Below are 14,682 nucleotides of genomic sequence, written 5' to 3'. Positions count from 1 at the left end.
TTTTCAGTGTCGAATGTCACTGTGATTTTATTTTTTTTTTTGTGCTCCTAGATTTTAAATGTTTCTCTAATTGAATTTTTTCTTCTTTTTGGCAGTACTGGGGCTTGAACTTAGGGCCTACACCTTGAGCCACTCCACCAGCACTTTTTTTTCATGGGTTTTTTGAGATAGGGTCTTGTGAACTATTTGCCTGGCTGGCTAAACCACGACCTATGATCCTGCTGATCTCTGCCTCCTGAGTAGCTAGGGTTATAGGCATGAGCCACTGGCGCCTGGCTTAATTGAATATTTTTTTCACATTAATTTGTGAATATTTTTTTCTGTTGAATAATGTTCGTGGTTATTTTAATTGACTGCTTAGTATTTCATCAGATAATTTCACTTAATCTATTTGGCTATTTCCAGTTTTTTTTCTCTTCAAAATAATGTATTGAAGGCTAATATGGCACTAATATTTTCCCTTCTTTCAAGTTACATCCTTGCAAACTTAAGTATTGCTGAGTATTAGGTGCAGATATTTTATGACTATTTTATATGTTGCTGCATCTTTTCCCCAAGGGTTATGTTCTCTTACCTCTGACACTCAGTTTGTTTGTGGCTCACTGGGCCTGGGAAGGTCAGTATCCCTAGACAGCTGGATATACATGAGGACAAATCTTCTTGAACTGGCAAAATTAAACTTTATTGCAATTGGATTTTTTTTATTATTTATGATATTCTTTATCTTCATAAAGGCCATAAGAATATGGTTTTCTTTCTGGTTTCACTGTGTGTCTGCTTATATGTGTATAGAGTACCAGCAAAAACAGCCACCCTCTTTTTTTTTCTTCCTCTCTTAAAGGTACTCCAAATATCCTTGCCTTCACCTGATTACACATGTGGAGGAAGATCAGGCTTTTTCATTCTCATCTTGTTTTTATAGCCTCCCCCTCTACCCAAAGAAGATGTAGGCTAGTAGTGACTTATTTGTATGGGAAAGTAGAAATCTATTTAAGTGAAAACCAAGAAACAGGATATTCCGTGTTTATCCTGTATTGCACCCTGAGTGAGCAGTGCCCTGTCTGCTCCAACACTAATCTAAATTTCATTGATATGTTAGGTTTGCCTTCTATTAGGGATTTTCTACATATTATATATACTTTCATTTAATAATGACATGGGAGCACTGAGAAACTCCATTAGACTCAGCAGTTTCAAACAGATTTTTTTTTTTCTTTGGTGGAATTGGGGTTTGAACTCAGGCCTTCACCTCACTCTACTGCTCGAGCCACACCTCCAGTTCATTTTTGCTATGGCTATATTGGGAGATGGGATCTTATGAATTATTTGCCTGGGCTGTTCTTGAACCATGATTTTCCAGATCTCAGCTTCCCCAGTAGCTAGGTGTAAGGCACTGGCGTTCAGCTAGAACAGACATTATTATTGTTATCTAAAAGTTACTTTCCCCCAAATTGTAGGAGAATATTAGAAGGAACAGTTATATTATCACATTTGTAGGAAGCATTATTATAATTTTGGCAGGGTAGTAACTATAAAGCTCCAGTGATTTTGAAATGTAATGTATTATAGTATTAATAGCAACGTAATTGTAATATTTTGAAATTTTTTAGAGAGTATGCTCATGAATAGAAGGTTCACGAGTCCTGGTTCTGGGTAATGGATTGGAGCAGAGCTTAGAAGATGAATACCATAATCTTTAAATTCATAGGCTGTGAACTTTATGCTAAAACTATATACTGAACTATCCTATTCTCTGTAGTGACTGTTCTATCATTTTCTACTAACCTCACCACTTTTAAAATGAAGCTAGTGTAAACTTTGCAGTGTTGAGTTACCCACTATCATTTGTCATATAAATTGCCTAGTAATGCTTTGAGGTAACCTGTCTGATAATGACATTCCAGGAAAATGAGCACCAATTTTTTAATCAGTAAGAGGTTAATAAACTTTAAGAATGAACAGGCACTTTAAACTAAAACTGTTTTGCTGCATTATTTTGAGAAATGAAGCAGGAGAAAAATCCTGCCAGACAGTGGAGGATTTGTATCCACTGACCAGATGCCAGCCGAATTAACTGAATTCTGTTAAAGAATTCAAATGATAAAATAATGCAGTAAATGTGATGGAGCATTGTAGAATGTCTAGGTCAAGGTAGCACTAGATACATAAAATGAAAAGCAGGCTCAGGTATTTTCCATTATCTTGTCTGCACATCATAATTATCACACTTGCCTTTTACGCATGAATGCTTTCATCTTTAGTTTCTATTGAAATCTTGATTGACTGTGGCACCTCCAAATATTTTATCTGAAAGATATTAGGCTTGTATCTAATAAAGCCAGGAGTTTGATTTTGCCCTTCAGCCGCTTTCTCATTCATACAGTTTTTTTTCAATATTATCTATACATAAATGCAATAAAAAAATCTGAGGTGAATTGTTGAAATTTTTATACTTGTTATGTTTACCTATAATGCAATTGTATTCTTTCTCATATTTTGTTTGATACAATTGGATTACAAATATGGAGGAGAATAGAGGTATAATATTAAATCACGAATGACAGTTTGGAAGATTTTAAGAGTTTAAAATGTCTAAATCTCATGTTTTAGAAATAAGACAATGTCTTTGCTGTTTGTTATTTTAAGTTAACCAAAATAAAGATTAAAGTAAATAGGGAGCATCTAGAAACTTTTGTGAAGGAGTGTGTTCCACTTGTCTCTTATTGTAAGATATGATTACTTAAAAAAATTGTAAATGACTTACTTCGGTGAAAATTTTGGTTACTGAGAACAAGATGTGATTGAGGATGTTATACAGCCCAGTTTGGAAGTGTGAATGACTAGCTGGAATCTTTTATCAAACAAAAGTATAGAAGTGACTTGATTCTTACATTTACTTATATATTTTAGGGTTTTTTTTAACCTTATTTCTTAAAAATTATTTTTTCAGTGGATTTTTCATTTTCTATTAATCAGTCAATCAGTTGACTAATTACTTAACTTTCCGTATTGCTCAGGCTGGCCTTGATCCCCTATGCTTAAGTGAATCTCTTGACTCAGCCTCTTGAGTAGCTGGGACTATAGACATGTACTACTGTGTTCAGCTATCATCTTATTTAAGAAAGCAATATTCAGTAAGAGGGAGTAGAAGATCATTATTATGAAGGATTAATTTAGTTCATTTTTATAATTTAAAATGGCCGAGGATCTTGATTTGAAGCTTGTGAAGCAGAGAGTCTTAGCCTGATTTACAGGGAAATAGACATCTGTGGATGGGGTGCAGTAGGCATTCTGGGCTCCCTGAAATAATATCCTAAATTGGGCATGCGTGCAGATTTCTGGCACACTAATATTAAGTACCCTAAAAAGGTTTGGTCCAAAAGAGATTATATACTATTGCTGTCAAGAGAAACTGACCTGTTTTCAACTTTTCTCTTGGATTTATTAAAATGTACTTTTATTAGCTCTTAGAATGGTAAATATTATTCCCTTAAGCATTTATTTAGTCGATGGTTTGAAAACATTATATTAAAATCCTTGGTTTTGAAAGGCTTATAAATAAAATACCCCCAATCATAAAGAGCCCATAAGCCATAAGATGTGAAGAAGTCCAGTGATAGATCCTGTGCCTTCATGCCTAACTCATGCCTTGGGCATGGAGACAAATGAGTGTTTCTCTCGGGGTAGGTCTATTTGCAACTACTAATCAATTGGGTCACATTAAGAATAGTAAAACAATTGCTAAACTTAATTTCTTCATAACTTGATGTCAGTGATATCACTGTATGCATTTTATTGTATTTGGATATTTTTCTCTCAAGCCACATTCCTAATAATTCTGAGAAGTGGTAATAGAGAGTGAGGAGAAAGAATTCAGGAAGAGAATGCCAGCTATCAGTGAGGAATTATGGAGGAAAACAAAGATTTCTGTGATTCTGGGGTGGGATTAGAGCAGAGTTGTTAAGCCAGAAAAATTCTGGTTAGCTTAACTCTGACCTGTTTGATCTCAATGAAGTTGTTCTGGGGTGTCCTGGGTGATGGGTGTAGATGTTTTCCATGTGACTTGTCAAGGAGGGAAAAGTGAGATGTGAAGCAAAGTGGTCTCTGGGATGAATTGAAAAAACGTATGAGAGTGACCCACATATCTGTTATGTTGGGTGGAAATGTTAACTCTGAGTTTTCTGCCAAACAACTTGAAGTGGGAAAAACCTTGCCCATCACACAAGGTACTCTGTCAGGAGAGAAAAGCAAGGCTGGTGCTTAGGAGAAGCACTGTCCTTCTCCATCCTGAGATCAGTGAGGGCCTCCTTTCTGGCCCTGGTCTTGTAAACTCTACCAGTAGAGTTGTGGTGGGTGCTGGGGACACTTGGTGCAGAGTGAAGCTGGGCAGAGATTATTTTCCTTATACAGGCCTGGATAACCAAGCACTGCACTTATTGAGGGAAGCCAGAGAGGCCAGATACAGCATGAGCCTCTGAAGTCATCCTCTCACATAAGGATGTGGGCAAAAGCTGACAGGCTTTTTCCCAGGTAAGGTAGCTCCCTGGTTCATAAATAAACCTTGCCAAAAATTTCATGTACAAGTAAAATACATCTATATCTGAAAGCATTTCCCATAGAAGCAATTTCTCTATATCCCATTTTTGTGTTCTTTCTTTATCATTGTATGGTAGCTATATTTTTCCTTGTTTTCTTTCAATTGACGTTATTTTTACATATTCAGGGTACAGTTTGATAACTGGATATATGTGTACAATTAGCAATGATCACATCAGAGTAATTACCATTTGCTTCTCCAACATTGGTCATTTCATGTGTTGGGAAATTTGAACTCTTAACTTTTTGAAATATATCATGAATTTTTACATACTATAGTTATGTTATTGTGCTATAGGACATTAGACATATTCTTCCTATCTAGCATTATTTTGGTACTGTTATCTAACCTCTCCATGTTCCTTCTCTCCCTCATCCCTACACTTCCTACTGTCTACTGACCTCTATTCTATGAGATCAGCTTTTTTAACTTTCACAAGTGAGTGAGAATATGGGATATTTGTCTTTCTGTTCCTGGCTTATTTCATGTAAAATGATGTCCTCCAGTTCCATCTGTGTTAACAAAAAATGACAGTATTAACATCCATGGCTGTGTAATATTCCATTATATATATATATATCATATTTTTTTATTCTTTCATTAATAGATACCTCTTTTGATTCCATGTCTTATTCTGAAGATTGCTAAAGTAAACATGGAAGTATAAGTATCCCTTTGATATAATGAATTAATTTCCTTTAGATATGTGCCAAATAGTGGGGTCTCTGGATTTTATGATAGTTCTATTTTTAGTATTTTGAGAACTTCCATATTGTTTTCCATAATGTTTGTGCAAATTTACATTCTCACGGACAAGGTATAAGGAAGTTTTTTTTTTTTTTTCATTCTTGCCAGAATTTGTCTTTTTGCCAGTTTTTGTCTTTTTGGCAAGTCATTCTAACTGAGATGAGATGATGTCTTATTGTGGCTTGATATGCATCCATATGTCTACTGTTAAGAAATGTTTATTCAGATTTTTTTTTCTGTTGAGTTGTTTGAATTCTCTCTATATTCTGGATATTAAAGGAGAATGATGGAGGGGGGTGAATTAACTTATGATGTGTTGTAATAACATTTATAAATGTCACAATGTGCCCCCAGTACAATAATGTAATAGAAAAGAAAATTCTGTCAGACGAATATTTGGGACATGTTTTCTCTCATTCTGTAGGCTGTCTCTTCACTGTGTTGTTGTGTTTCCTTTACTGTACAAAAGATTCTTAGTTTGATATTAATCTCAAGCTCATTTGTCTATATTTTTGCCTGTTTCCTTTGCCTTTGGGCCTATACCATTGTCTTAAAAAAATCTCTTTTTATTTGGTGGGACTAGGGTTTGAACTCTGGCCCTGGCTCTTGCCAGGCAGATGCTCTATCAGTTGAGCCACACTCCCACCCCTATACAGTTGTCTTGAAGTGATTTCCCTGTATTTCCTTCTTGTACTTTTGCAGTTTCATTTCTTACACTTAGGTATTTGATCCATTTTCAGGTAAGAGGTTGGGTGTAATTTCATTTTTCACATGTGGCTATTGTGTTTCCTCAGCCCTGTCCTTTCTTGATTGTGTGTTCTTGGCATGTAGCTGTGTTTTGTAAACTTCATCAGTCATATAAATGTTGCAGAAGCATTATTAAAATGCTATCAAAGCATACTTAGATAAAATTCAGTTATATTCAAATGAAATTATCTTAAAGATTTGCTAATGTGGAAATAGAGCTATACATCATTTGATTTCTCCTTGCTTCCTTTCTCCTTCCTTTCTCTCTTCTTCCCTTTTTTAAAGTGGTTAATAACTATTGTCAACTTCTTTGGTGTTTATATACCCAAATAAAATGTCACTAAATTTTGATTCTTAAATCTTTTCCCAAGTAAAGATTTTTGTGGCTTAAAGCAACAGCATGTGTTTGTATGAGTCATATGAGATTGGGATTAAAAATAATTTCTTGCTTAGTAAAAGCTAGTGTATTACAAAGGAAGCATTATTTCTGTAACAACAACAGCATCAGATCTGGGTTTTTTTTTTTTTTAATTTTGGTGTGGCAGTACTGGGTTTGAACTCAGGACTAGGCAGGTCCTCTACCACTTGAGCCAGTTTGCCAGTCCTATTCTGAAATTTTTTGATCAGATTTACTGAGGTAAAATTCATTTCTTTAAAAAATAGAGCTCGGTGAGTTTTGACAAATGCATTCAGTGCATCAACCTCTACCGTTATCAAGGTGAAGGAACTGTCCCATTTCCTCATGTCCCTTTGTATTGAATCCCTGCTCCCAGTTTCTAGCAGCCACTAGTCTGATTTCTGTCCTTGTCTAGAATGTTATATAAGTGGAATTATCTCATTCCAAGACATTTTCATCACCCAAAGGAAACCTTGTACATATTAGGTAGTCACTCCCTATTCCGTATCTGTACTACCCTACCTTGGCAACTAAGAACTATTCTGATTTCTGTCTGTATGTAATCTATTCTGGATATTTCATACACATGGAATAATATACCATGCAACTTTTAATGTCTGGTTTGTTTTGCATACAGTATTGACTATGTTGTAGAATATGTCAGTACTTCACCCTACTTACTATGGCCCAGTGATATTCTGTTGTATGGTTGCATTTTGATTGTGAATCAGTTAATGGACATTTGGGTTATTTCCTTTTCTTTTTTTTTTTTTTTTTGCAGTACTGGGGTTTGAACTCAGGACCTCACACTTGCTCTACCATTTGAGCCACTCTGTTAGCCCTTTTCTGTGTGGGGTATTTCATTTTGCCTAGGCTGGCCTCCAACCATGATCCTCCTAATCTCTGCCTTCTGAGTAGCTAGGATTACAGGCATGAGCCACTGGCCTCTAGCTCGTTTCCATATTTTGACTAAAGCTTAATTTTGTGTGGATTATGCCAAAGATTTCCATATGATTTCAGTGAGGAAGGTAATAAAAATATTTTGTTTGTGCATATAAGGAAATTGAGGTATTGAGTGATTATGCAGCTGGTCAAAGCTGTGAGACTTTGAGTTGTGACTGCAACCTGTGTCTGCAAGGCAGAACTCTGAGTTTTACCAAGTAGAAAAGGTGAAACTGGCTTCAAGTAATTAAAAATATGAAGACTTAGGAATAAAACTTACTGTGTTTTTTTACTCCAGCAAAAACGTGTGTGTATACATGTGAATGTTTGTGTTGGGGGAACATAGAAAGGAAAGGTGATGCTCAAGCTTGCTTGTTAAGCACCTCTAAGAGGGTATGGGCTAGGATTTATACAGAGTACCAAACACAGTTTGTACCTCAATGTAGACTGCCTTTCAAGTATTTCTAAAAGATTATACACAATGCGGGAGTGAATCCCTATTAACTCCAACACTCATGTAGATTTACCAGGTGATTTAATAGGACAAAAGTAGATGCTGCAGAAGATGTGCCAGGTTTATCCCATGTGTTCTATACCTGACATATTTCCCATAGTCCGTGAGGCATGTGACTTGTTGCCATGGCTACATTGAGGGATCACTACAAAACATTCTTTATTGGAACTTCTTGGTCCTTACGATTTTGAAGAATAGACTATCCTTTTTGTATGACTTGGTAAATTGGAAAATCTAACAGAATGTATTAGCAGTAAATTATTATAACTTTAGGGAGATTTTGTCTAAATAAGGTATTAAAATTAAAATAATACTAGGAAAGTAAATATAATATACAAAATGGATTCAGACAGTAATATTTAATGAACTTACTTGCAGAAATTTTGACCCACATGAGTTGACCATAATTGGTGACTTGAAATACTCTGATAAAGTGGAATTTTTAGTTAGATGTTATTTTTTCTGTGAGATCTGATTTTTTTTTCCATTCAAGTGACTCCCAAGATACTTTTTCATTTATTTATGAAAGAGATTAACTGTTCTATCGCTGGAACAATTCTGAGTGTTTATAAGTATCAGTTTTTAATACCAAATAGTGTTCTGATTTTATCAGCTTGCGTAAAGTTTGAACTGTAGAGTGAGTGTATGATTCATGAAGCCCTTGCAGGTATTTTGAGGTAAAATTCATTTTAAGACACATGGTTTATACCTAATTTATGCTTGTAACATAATGTTTTCTAGGATAATGTAAAATATAATTCAAATACAATATTGTAAATACAATTTCTAAAGCAACCTGAAGTTCTTAATATATTACAAGTTACCTTCCTTCAATAGTTTTCCAATTTAAATTAACTTATGACCAGTCACTACATTGTTCAGTTCTGATTACAAATCCTATCAAAAGAAAATTAATAGACTCTTCTTTCTTCATTGATTTTAATTTAAAACTTAATTCATTTAGTGCTGCATAAAGTTGCAGATTTGAAAAGTTTGATAGCTGCATTTGAATTGTGTTAGTAAGATGTTTCCTTGGGTTGTGAATTTGGATTTGTGCCCATGGGTGCCTTACATGCTTTCTATGTGAGACATACATGTTATTGTATGTAAATGACCATTACACTATTGTGGCCATTTCTTTTTATTATGAATATTAACCATAAGCAGAAGACTGCATCAAATGATCACATCAGTCAAAAACCATGCCTTTATTCCTATTGAGTATTGTAGAGAAGTATGGTAGTCCTGATTTCTGTAGATATGCAGTTTGTATATTTTTCCCCCTCTCTCTCTTTTTAAAAAATGTAAGTACAGATACCTAAGGAGAAGGTACTACTTTTTTACAAGTGGCTCCTTATACCCCATTGCCTCTTTCCTGGCTACTTATGTTTTATTTTTGTTTTCACTCCCCATGAAATGTGATTTCACTCACCTTGTCGTGGCATCACTACAGGCTTATTTACTTAGCAAAATATTACGGGGCAGTGCTTCTTTTGTACAGGACTAAAATGGTTCTTGGTTAGTTAATGAGTCCAGGGTAAGATAAGTGACCTTTCTGGAAGTTTCCCCTTCGCTGGGAGGAATTACACAACATCTTTGCTTCTTCCTTCACAGGCACTATGCCTATTTTCCTGGTTCCTTCTCTGTTCCTCTGTCTTCCCTCTGTGATTCTCCTCTGTCTTTTCTGTGTCTCTCTTCTCTCTGTGTCATCTTGCTTTTCCATTTGCTTCAGCCAGGTAGACTTCCTACCCTGAGGGAGTAGGGAGTAAGGGATGAGTAGGGTAGCTGGCTCACTCGTTTTTATTTTCCTCTTGTTTGGACTAATGAGAATCTGCCTTAATCAGAACCGCAGGACCAAAGGTGGTGATGGAGAAAGCCAAGCATGTCTTGAGTCCTAGCATGTTCAGCTTCTTCACTCAAAACCTCCTCTTGTGCAGCTTGCTAAGGCAGATTCCTGAGCATTTGATGGGAGTAGGCCAGAAAGTTATTTCTGGAAATTAGTGGCCATTAGTTCTTTAGAAATATATTTGTTATTTTTAATTGATACATAGTAGTTGTACATATTTTTGGGCTATAGTGTGACATTTCAATATATGTATATAATGTGTAGTGGTCAGATAAGGGTAATTGGGAGATTTGTCACCTCGGACCTATATCATTTCTTTATATTTGAGACATTCAAAATCCAGTCTACTAAGTAATGAAATATTTAATCAGTTGTTGTCAACCATAATTATCCTATTATACTATAGATATTAGAAGTTGGTAGCAGTTAGTTTGAAATAGATGAGAAAGAAACAAAGGTGGAAACTACTGAGCGTCTTTTGTGTGCCAGACACCAGATTGAGTGCTTCTAGAATCATCAGCTCAGAGTCTCATGTGGGAGATTCTTCTATATTAAAATACATGCTTACAGATGATATGATCTCATACCTGAAAGACTCTTAAAAACCCTATCAAAAAACTCTTAGATGTCATAAACATGTTTAGCAAAGTAGCAGGATACAAAATCACTACACAAAAATCAGTAGCATTTCTGTACTCCAACAATGAACAGTCTGAGATAGAAACCAGGAAAACAATACCTCACAATAGCTTCAAAAAATTAAAATACTTAGGAATAAATTTAATGAAGGAGGTGAAAGGCCTATATAATGAAAATTATAAATCACTAAAAAAAGAAATCAATGAAGACATTAAAAGATGGAAGAACATCCCATGCTCATAGATTGGCAGAATCAATATTGTGAAAATGGCTATATTGTCAAAAGCAGTCTTATATATGTTCAGTGCAATACCTATCAAAATTCTAATGACATTTTTCAGGGATAAAAAAAATCAATCCTAAAGTTCATGTGGATGCACAAAAGACCTTGAATACTCAAAGCAATCCTGAATCAAAAGAGCAATGCTAGAGGTATCACAATACCTGATTTCAAATCATACTACAGAACCATAGTAATAAAATCAGCATGGTACTGGAACAAAAACAGACATGAAGATGAATAGAATAGAAGATCCTTACACAAATTCATGCAACTACAGCCATCTGATTTTTGACAAAGAAGTTCAAAATATATGTTAGAGTAAATGGTGCTGTGAAAACTGAATATCTATTTATTAAAAACTGAAACTATATCCCAGTCTTTCACCTTATATTGGTATCAATTCAAAGTGGATCAAAGATCTTATGTAAGATCTGAAGTGGTGAAATTAGTCCAGGAAAAAATAGGGACTACAGTAGATCATATAGGCATAGGTAATAATTTAATGAATAGAACTCTAATAGCTCAGTAATTAAGAGAAAGGGGACAAAGGGTATCACATGAAACTAAAAAGCTCTGCATAGCAAAAGAAATAGCCACTAGACTGAAGAGGCAGTCTACACAATGGTAGAAAACCTTTGCCAACTATATTTGATAAGGGATTAACAACCAGAATATACAGGGAGCTCAAAAAATTAACCCTTAAAAAATGAACAACCCACTGAATAAATAGACACAGGAACTGAACAGACAATTCTCAAGAGAAGACATTCAAATGCCTGATAAGCATATGAGGAAATGTTCAACATCCTTAGCACAATGGAAATGGAACAAAACAATATTGAGATTCCACCTTACTCCAGTCAGAATGGCTAGCATCAATAAACAACAAATGTTGGCAAGAGTGTAAATTTATGTAACCACTATGAAAACCAGTGTGGAGGTCCCTCAAAAAACCTCTAAAAATAGAGCTACCATTGGGTCCAATCAATACCATTACTGGGTATATACCTGAAGGAATGTGTGCCAGGATATGATAGAGCCACTGGCACACCCATTTTTATTGTAGCACTATTTGCAATAGCAAAACTTTGGAAACAGCCCAGATACTCCACAACTGATGAATGGATTAAGAAAATGTGGTATATATACACAATGGAATATTATTTGGCAATAAAGAAGAATAAAATTGTGTTGTTTGCAGGTAAATGGATGGAACTGGAGAACATCATGTTAAGCAAAGTAAACTAGGCTCAAAAAATGTTTTCTCTCATATGGAAGCTAGCTCTATGAGATAAATATACACATAAACACATACATGATGATACGCATACACATGTATACACAGAAAGAGAACATGATTGTATTAGTGGGACTGTCTGAGGGCACTATGGGGGGCAGGAGAGAGAAAGAGAATGTTAGAGAGTGAAAAATAATCAAACATTGCATCTGTGTATGAAGTTGATATAACACAATGTACTGTAAGCTGTTGAATAAAAGGAGAGCAGGGCTATAGAGGAAGACCGAGTAATAGGGGGATTAATCTGATTAAAGCACAATATATACCCGTCTGAAATGACAAAGTGAAAACCCCTTGGATTATCAATATAAAATTAAAAAAAATGAGGAACAGGAAGATAAAACAGGTCTTTTCTAGGGGTGAGTAATAATGGGAGGAGAAGGGAATAAGTAAAGGATGAATGAGGGTGAATATGGAGGTTGTATGTATTCATGTTTGAAAAGAGAATAATGAAATCTGCTGAAATTGTCCTAAGAGGGGGGTGAGGGTGGATGAGGGAGAATGAATAGAGGGAGTGAATCTAAGTAAGATATATTGTAAGCATATATGTAAATATCACATGTATTCCCCTGTACAACCATTATATGCTAGTTAAAAATAAAAAAATGCATGGTTACGCTCATAACCTACTTTTATGTTTTGTCCATTTAGCACATTTAGGCACATCGAATCCAAATGTACTTAAAGGAATTGATTCATAAAGTGCAATAATTTTATGTGTTATAAAAACAATACTTTGTAATTTTTTTGAACAGCTTAACCTTTGTTGCCATAAATATGTATCCCTTAATTTTTAAGAATCCTAACTCTTGTGCTTAGCAAGTGGGTTTTTGGTGGTGGAGTTGGTCTATATGTGTAAAAAACTGCAATTTTGTAAAAATGCTCTGAAAATTTTTCTTAATTGACATACTGCTGTGTATGTTTATTGTTTCTTTTTAGGTTTTTTCCCAAGCAGCTCCCAAGGGTGCGATGCATTTCTTCGCCACAAAATGACACTGATTTCTCCATCAGTATTGAAGAAGTATGGTATTCCCTTCGACAAGGTATATAATACTCCTGTTTTGCAAATTGATTTTGTGTGTTTGATTTGTATTTAATAGGAACTTAATTTAGACTATTCCATCTTTGGCTTTAAGTTTAGACTTATAAGATATAGGCAGAGAAATTCAAGTTTATGTTCTGTGACATATCAGCTATTTATATATATCTAATTTGAAATTAATATTTATTTTAAGATATATTTATTAGAGATTTCATGCTGTTACAGTTGACTCAGTAATACTGAAAGTATAATGTGTCACATTCTACAAATTTAGAGCTAACACTTCTATATTAAAGTGTTATATGAGTAAGAACTTATCAGATCTATTTTTAAAAATGCATTTGGAGAAATTAATAGCAGTTGGCTTGGTTAGAATTCCTGATTATGGTAGCACTGTGTTGCTTCTAAGTGCATAGGGATGTAATTGATATTTCAGTAGGATAAAATTGTCAGATAATTTAATTATCAGATGTTGCTTCTTTGGAGTATTTCTGAAGATTAAATTCTGTAAAATTCAGTAGGTACCGGAGCCTATGTTCTCTGTGCTCGTAGTGGTTACTGGGTCAGAATTATCAGTACTTGAGCGAAATGAAGAAGCTGAAATGAGAAAACCTTTTGACCAGATAAATAAAAGCACTCTCAGTCTCAGGAGGATTAAGTACTTAGCTACTTGCAGAAGCATTAAAAAATAGCTCCTTTTTCTTCTCTATTTTTCATTTGACTTTTCTTCCCATAATTCTTGCTGTTTTCTACCTTAGAAGCTTTTCACTTGTGACTAAATCTTTCCATCTTTTTAATCTTACTTAGGTCCGTAATGTGGCTTTGTTTTGGTGGGAGGATTTTTCCAAGTGCCAAAAATCCTTCACCAGCTTGAGGTATTCCCTGCTTCCTCACAAAGTGTCTGTGCAGCACTCTCCTTCTGACGAGTATGTTTTACTCACACTCTTATATCCATGAATAAACCCTGTTTTCAAGGTGTGCGGAGTAGGGGGGCAACCTGTGTGTGGTGAGGAGCTGGTGATGGGTGCAGCATTGTCAGGTGCAGAGGGCAGAAGCTGTGCTTGCAGAGTGGGACTTTATGTGGGTTTCAGACACATCATCAAGTCCTGTCCTGATCTGCCCTGCCCCTTTCCCTCTGAGTGGTGGGCATGGAACCTAGGGTCTCTTGTATGCAGCCAAGCGATCTATACTGAGCTACATCCACAGCTTCCATGAATTTTTTTTTTAAGGTGGTTGCCATTAGCTTTCTTAGGCACTTCTACTGGTGTTAAGACATTAGAAGTAACTTTGAGAAATCCTGTCTCTGCCCGCCGAAGGAGTAGATTAGTGTAGTAGATTCCCAGGACAGGAATTAGTGTAGGATTCCCAGGACAGGAATCATTCTCTGTAGTTTTAGGGTTGGTGTTTGGAGAGAGGTTATATGACATAGCAGAACTTTTGGGTTGATTCATTTCCTCCTCTGTGGAGACCTTTGGGGAGAAGAAGGCAGGAGCTGCCATACCTCCCTCTGGGCTGCAGCAACCCAAGTACTACATGGTAAGTGAGTAGGTGTGTCAGGCTCTTACTGGGATTTTGTGGATGGAGTATTACGTGCTTTTTTGGGAAATGGCAGGATGAGTGTAAGTCTTGAG

General features: G+C 35.5%; 1 protein-coding gene across 13 annotated transcripts in view; it reads left to right on the top strand.

The window, feature by feature from the left end:
- Positions 1 to 14,682, top strand: part of Kdm4c (lysine demethylase 4C) — a 365,075-nt gene that overhangs the window by 90,281 nt on the left and 260,112 nt on the right. For all 13 annotated transcript variants that reach the window (XR_012440445.1, XR_012440446.1, XR_012440447.1 and 10 more), the window contains one exon: positions 12,949 to 13,052. Coding sequence is in view for 10 of the 13 variants with exons in the window: in XM_074051899.1 (XP_073908000.1) it covers positions 12,949 to 13,052 (104 nt within the window). In the remaining 3 variants the exon portion in view is untranslated. The remainder of the gene's footprint in view (positions 1 to 12,948; positions 13,053 to 14,682) is intronic.

This window comes from Castor canadensis, chromosome 13 (assembly GCF_047511655.1).
Source record: "Castor canadensis chromosome 13, mCasCan1.hap1v2, whole genome shotgun sequence".
Classification (NCBI taxonomy): domain Eukaryota; kingdom Metazoa; phylum Chordata; class Mammalia; order Rodentia; family Castoridae; genus Castor; species Castor canadensis.
This window is presented reverse-complemented; position numbering and strand designations above follow the sequence as displayed.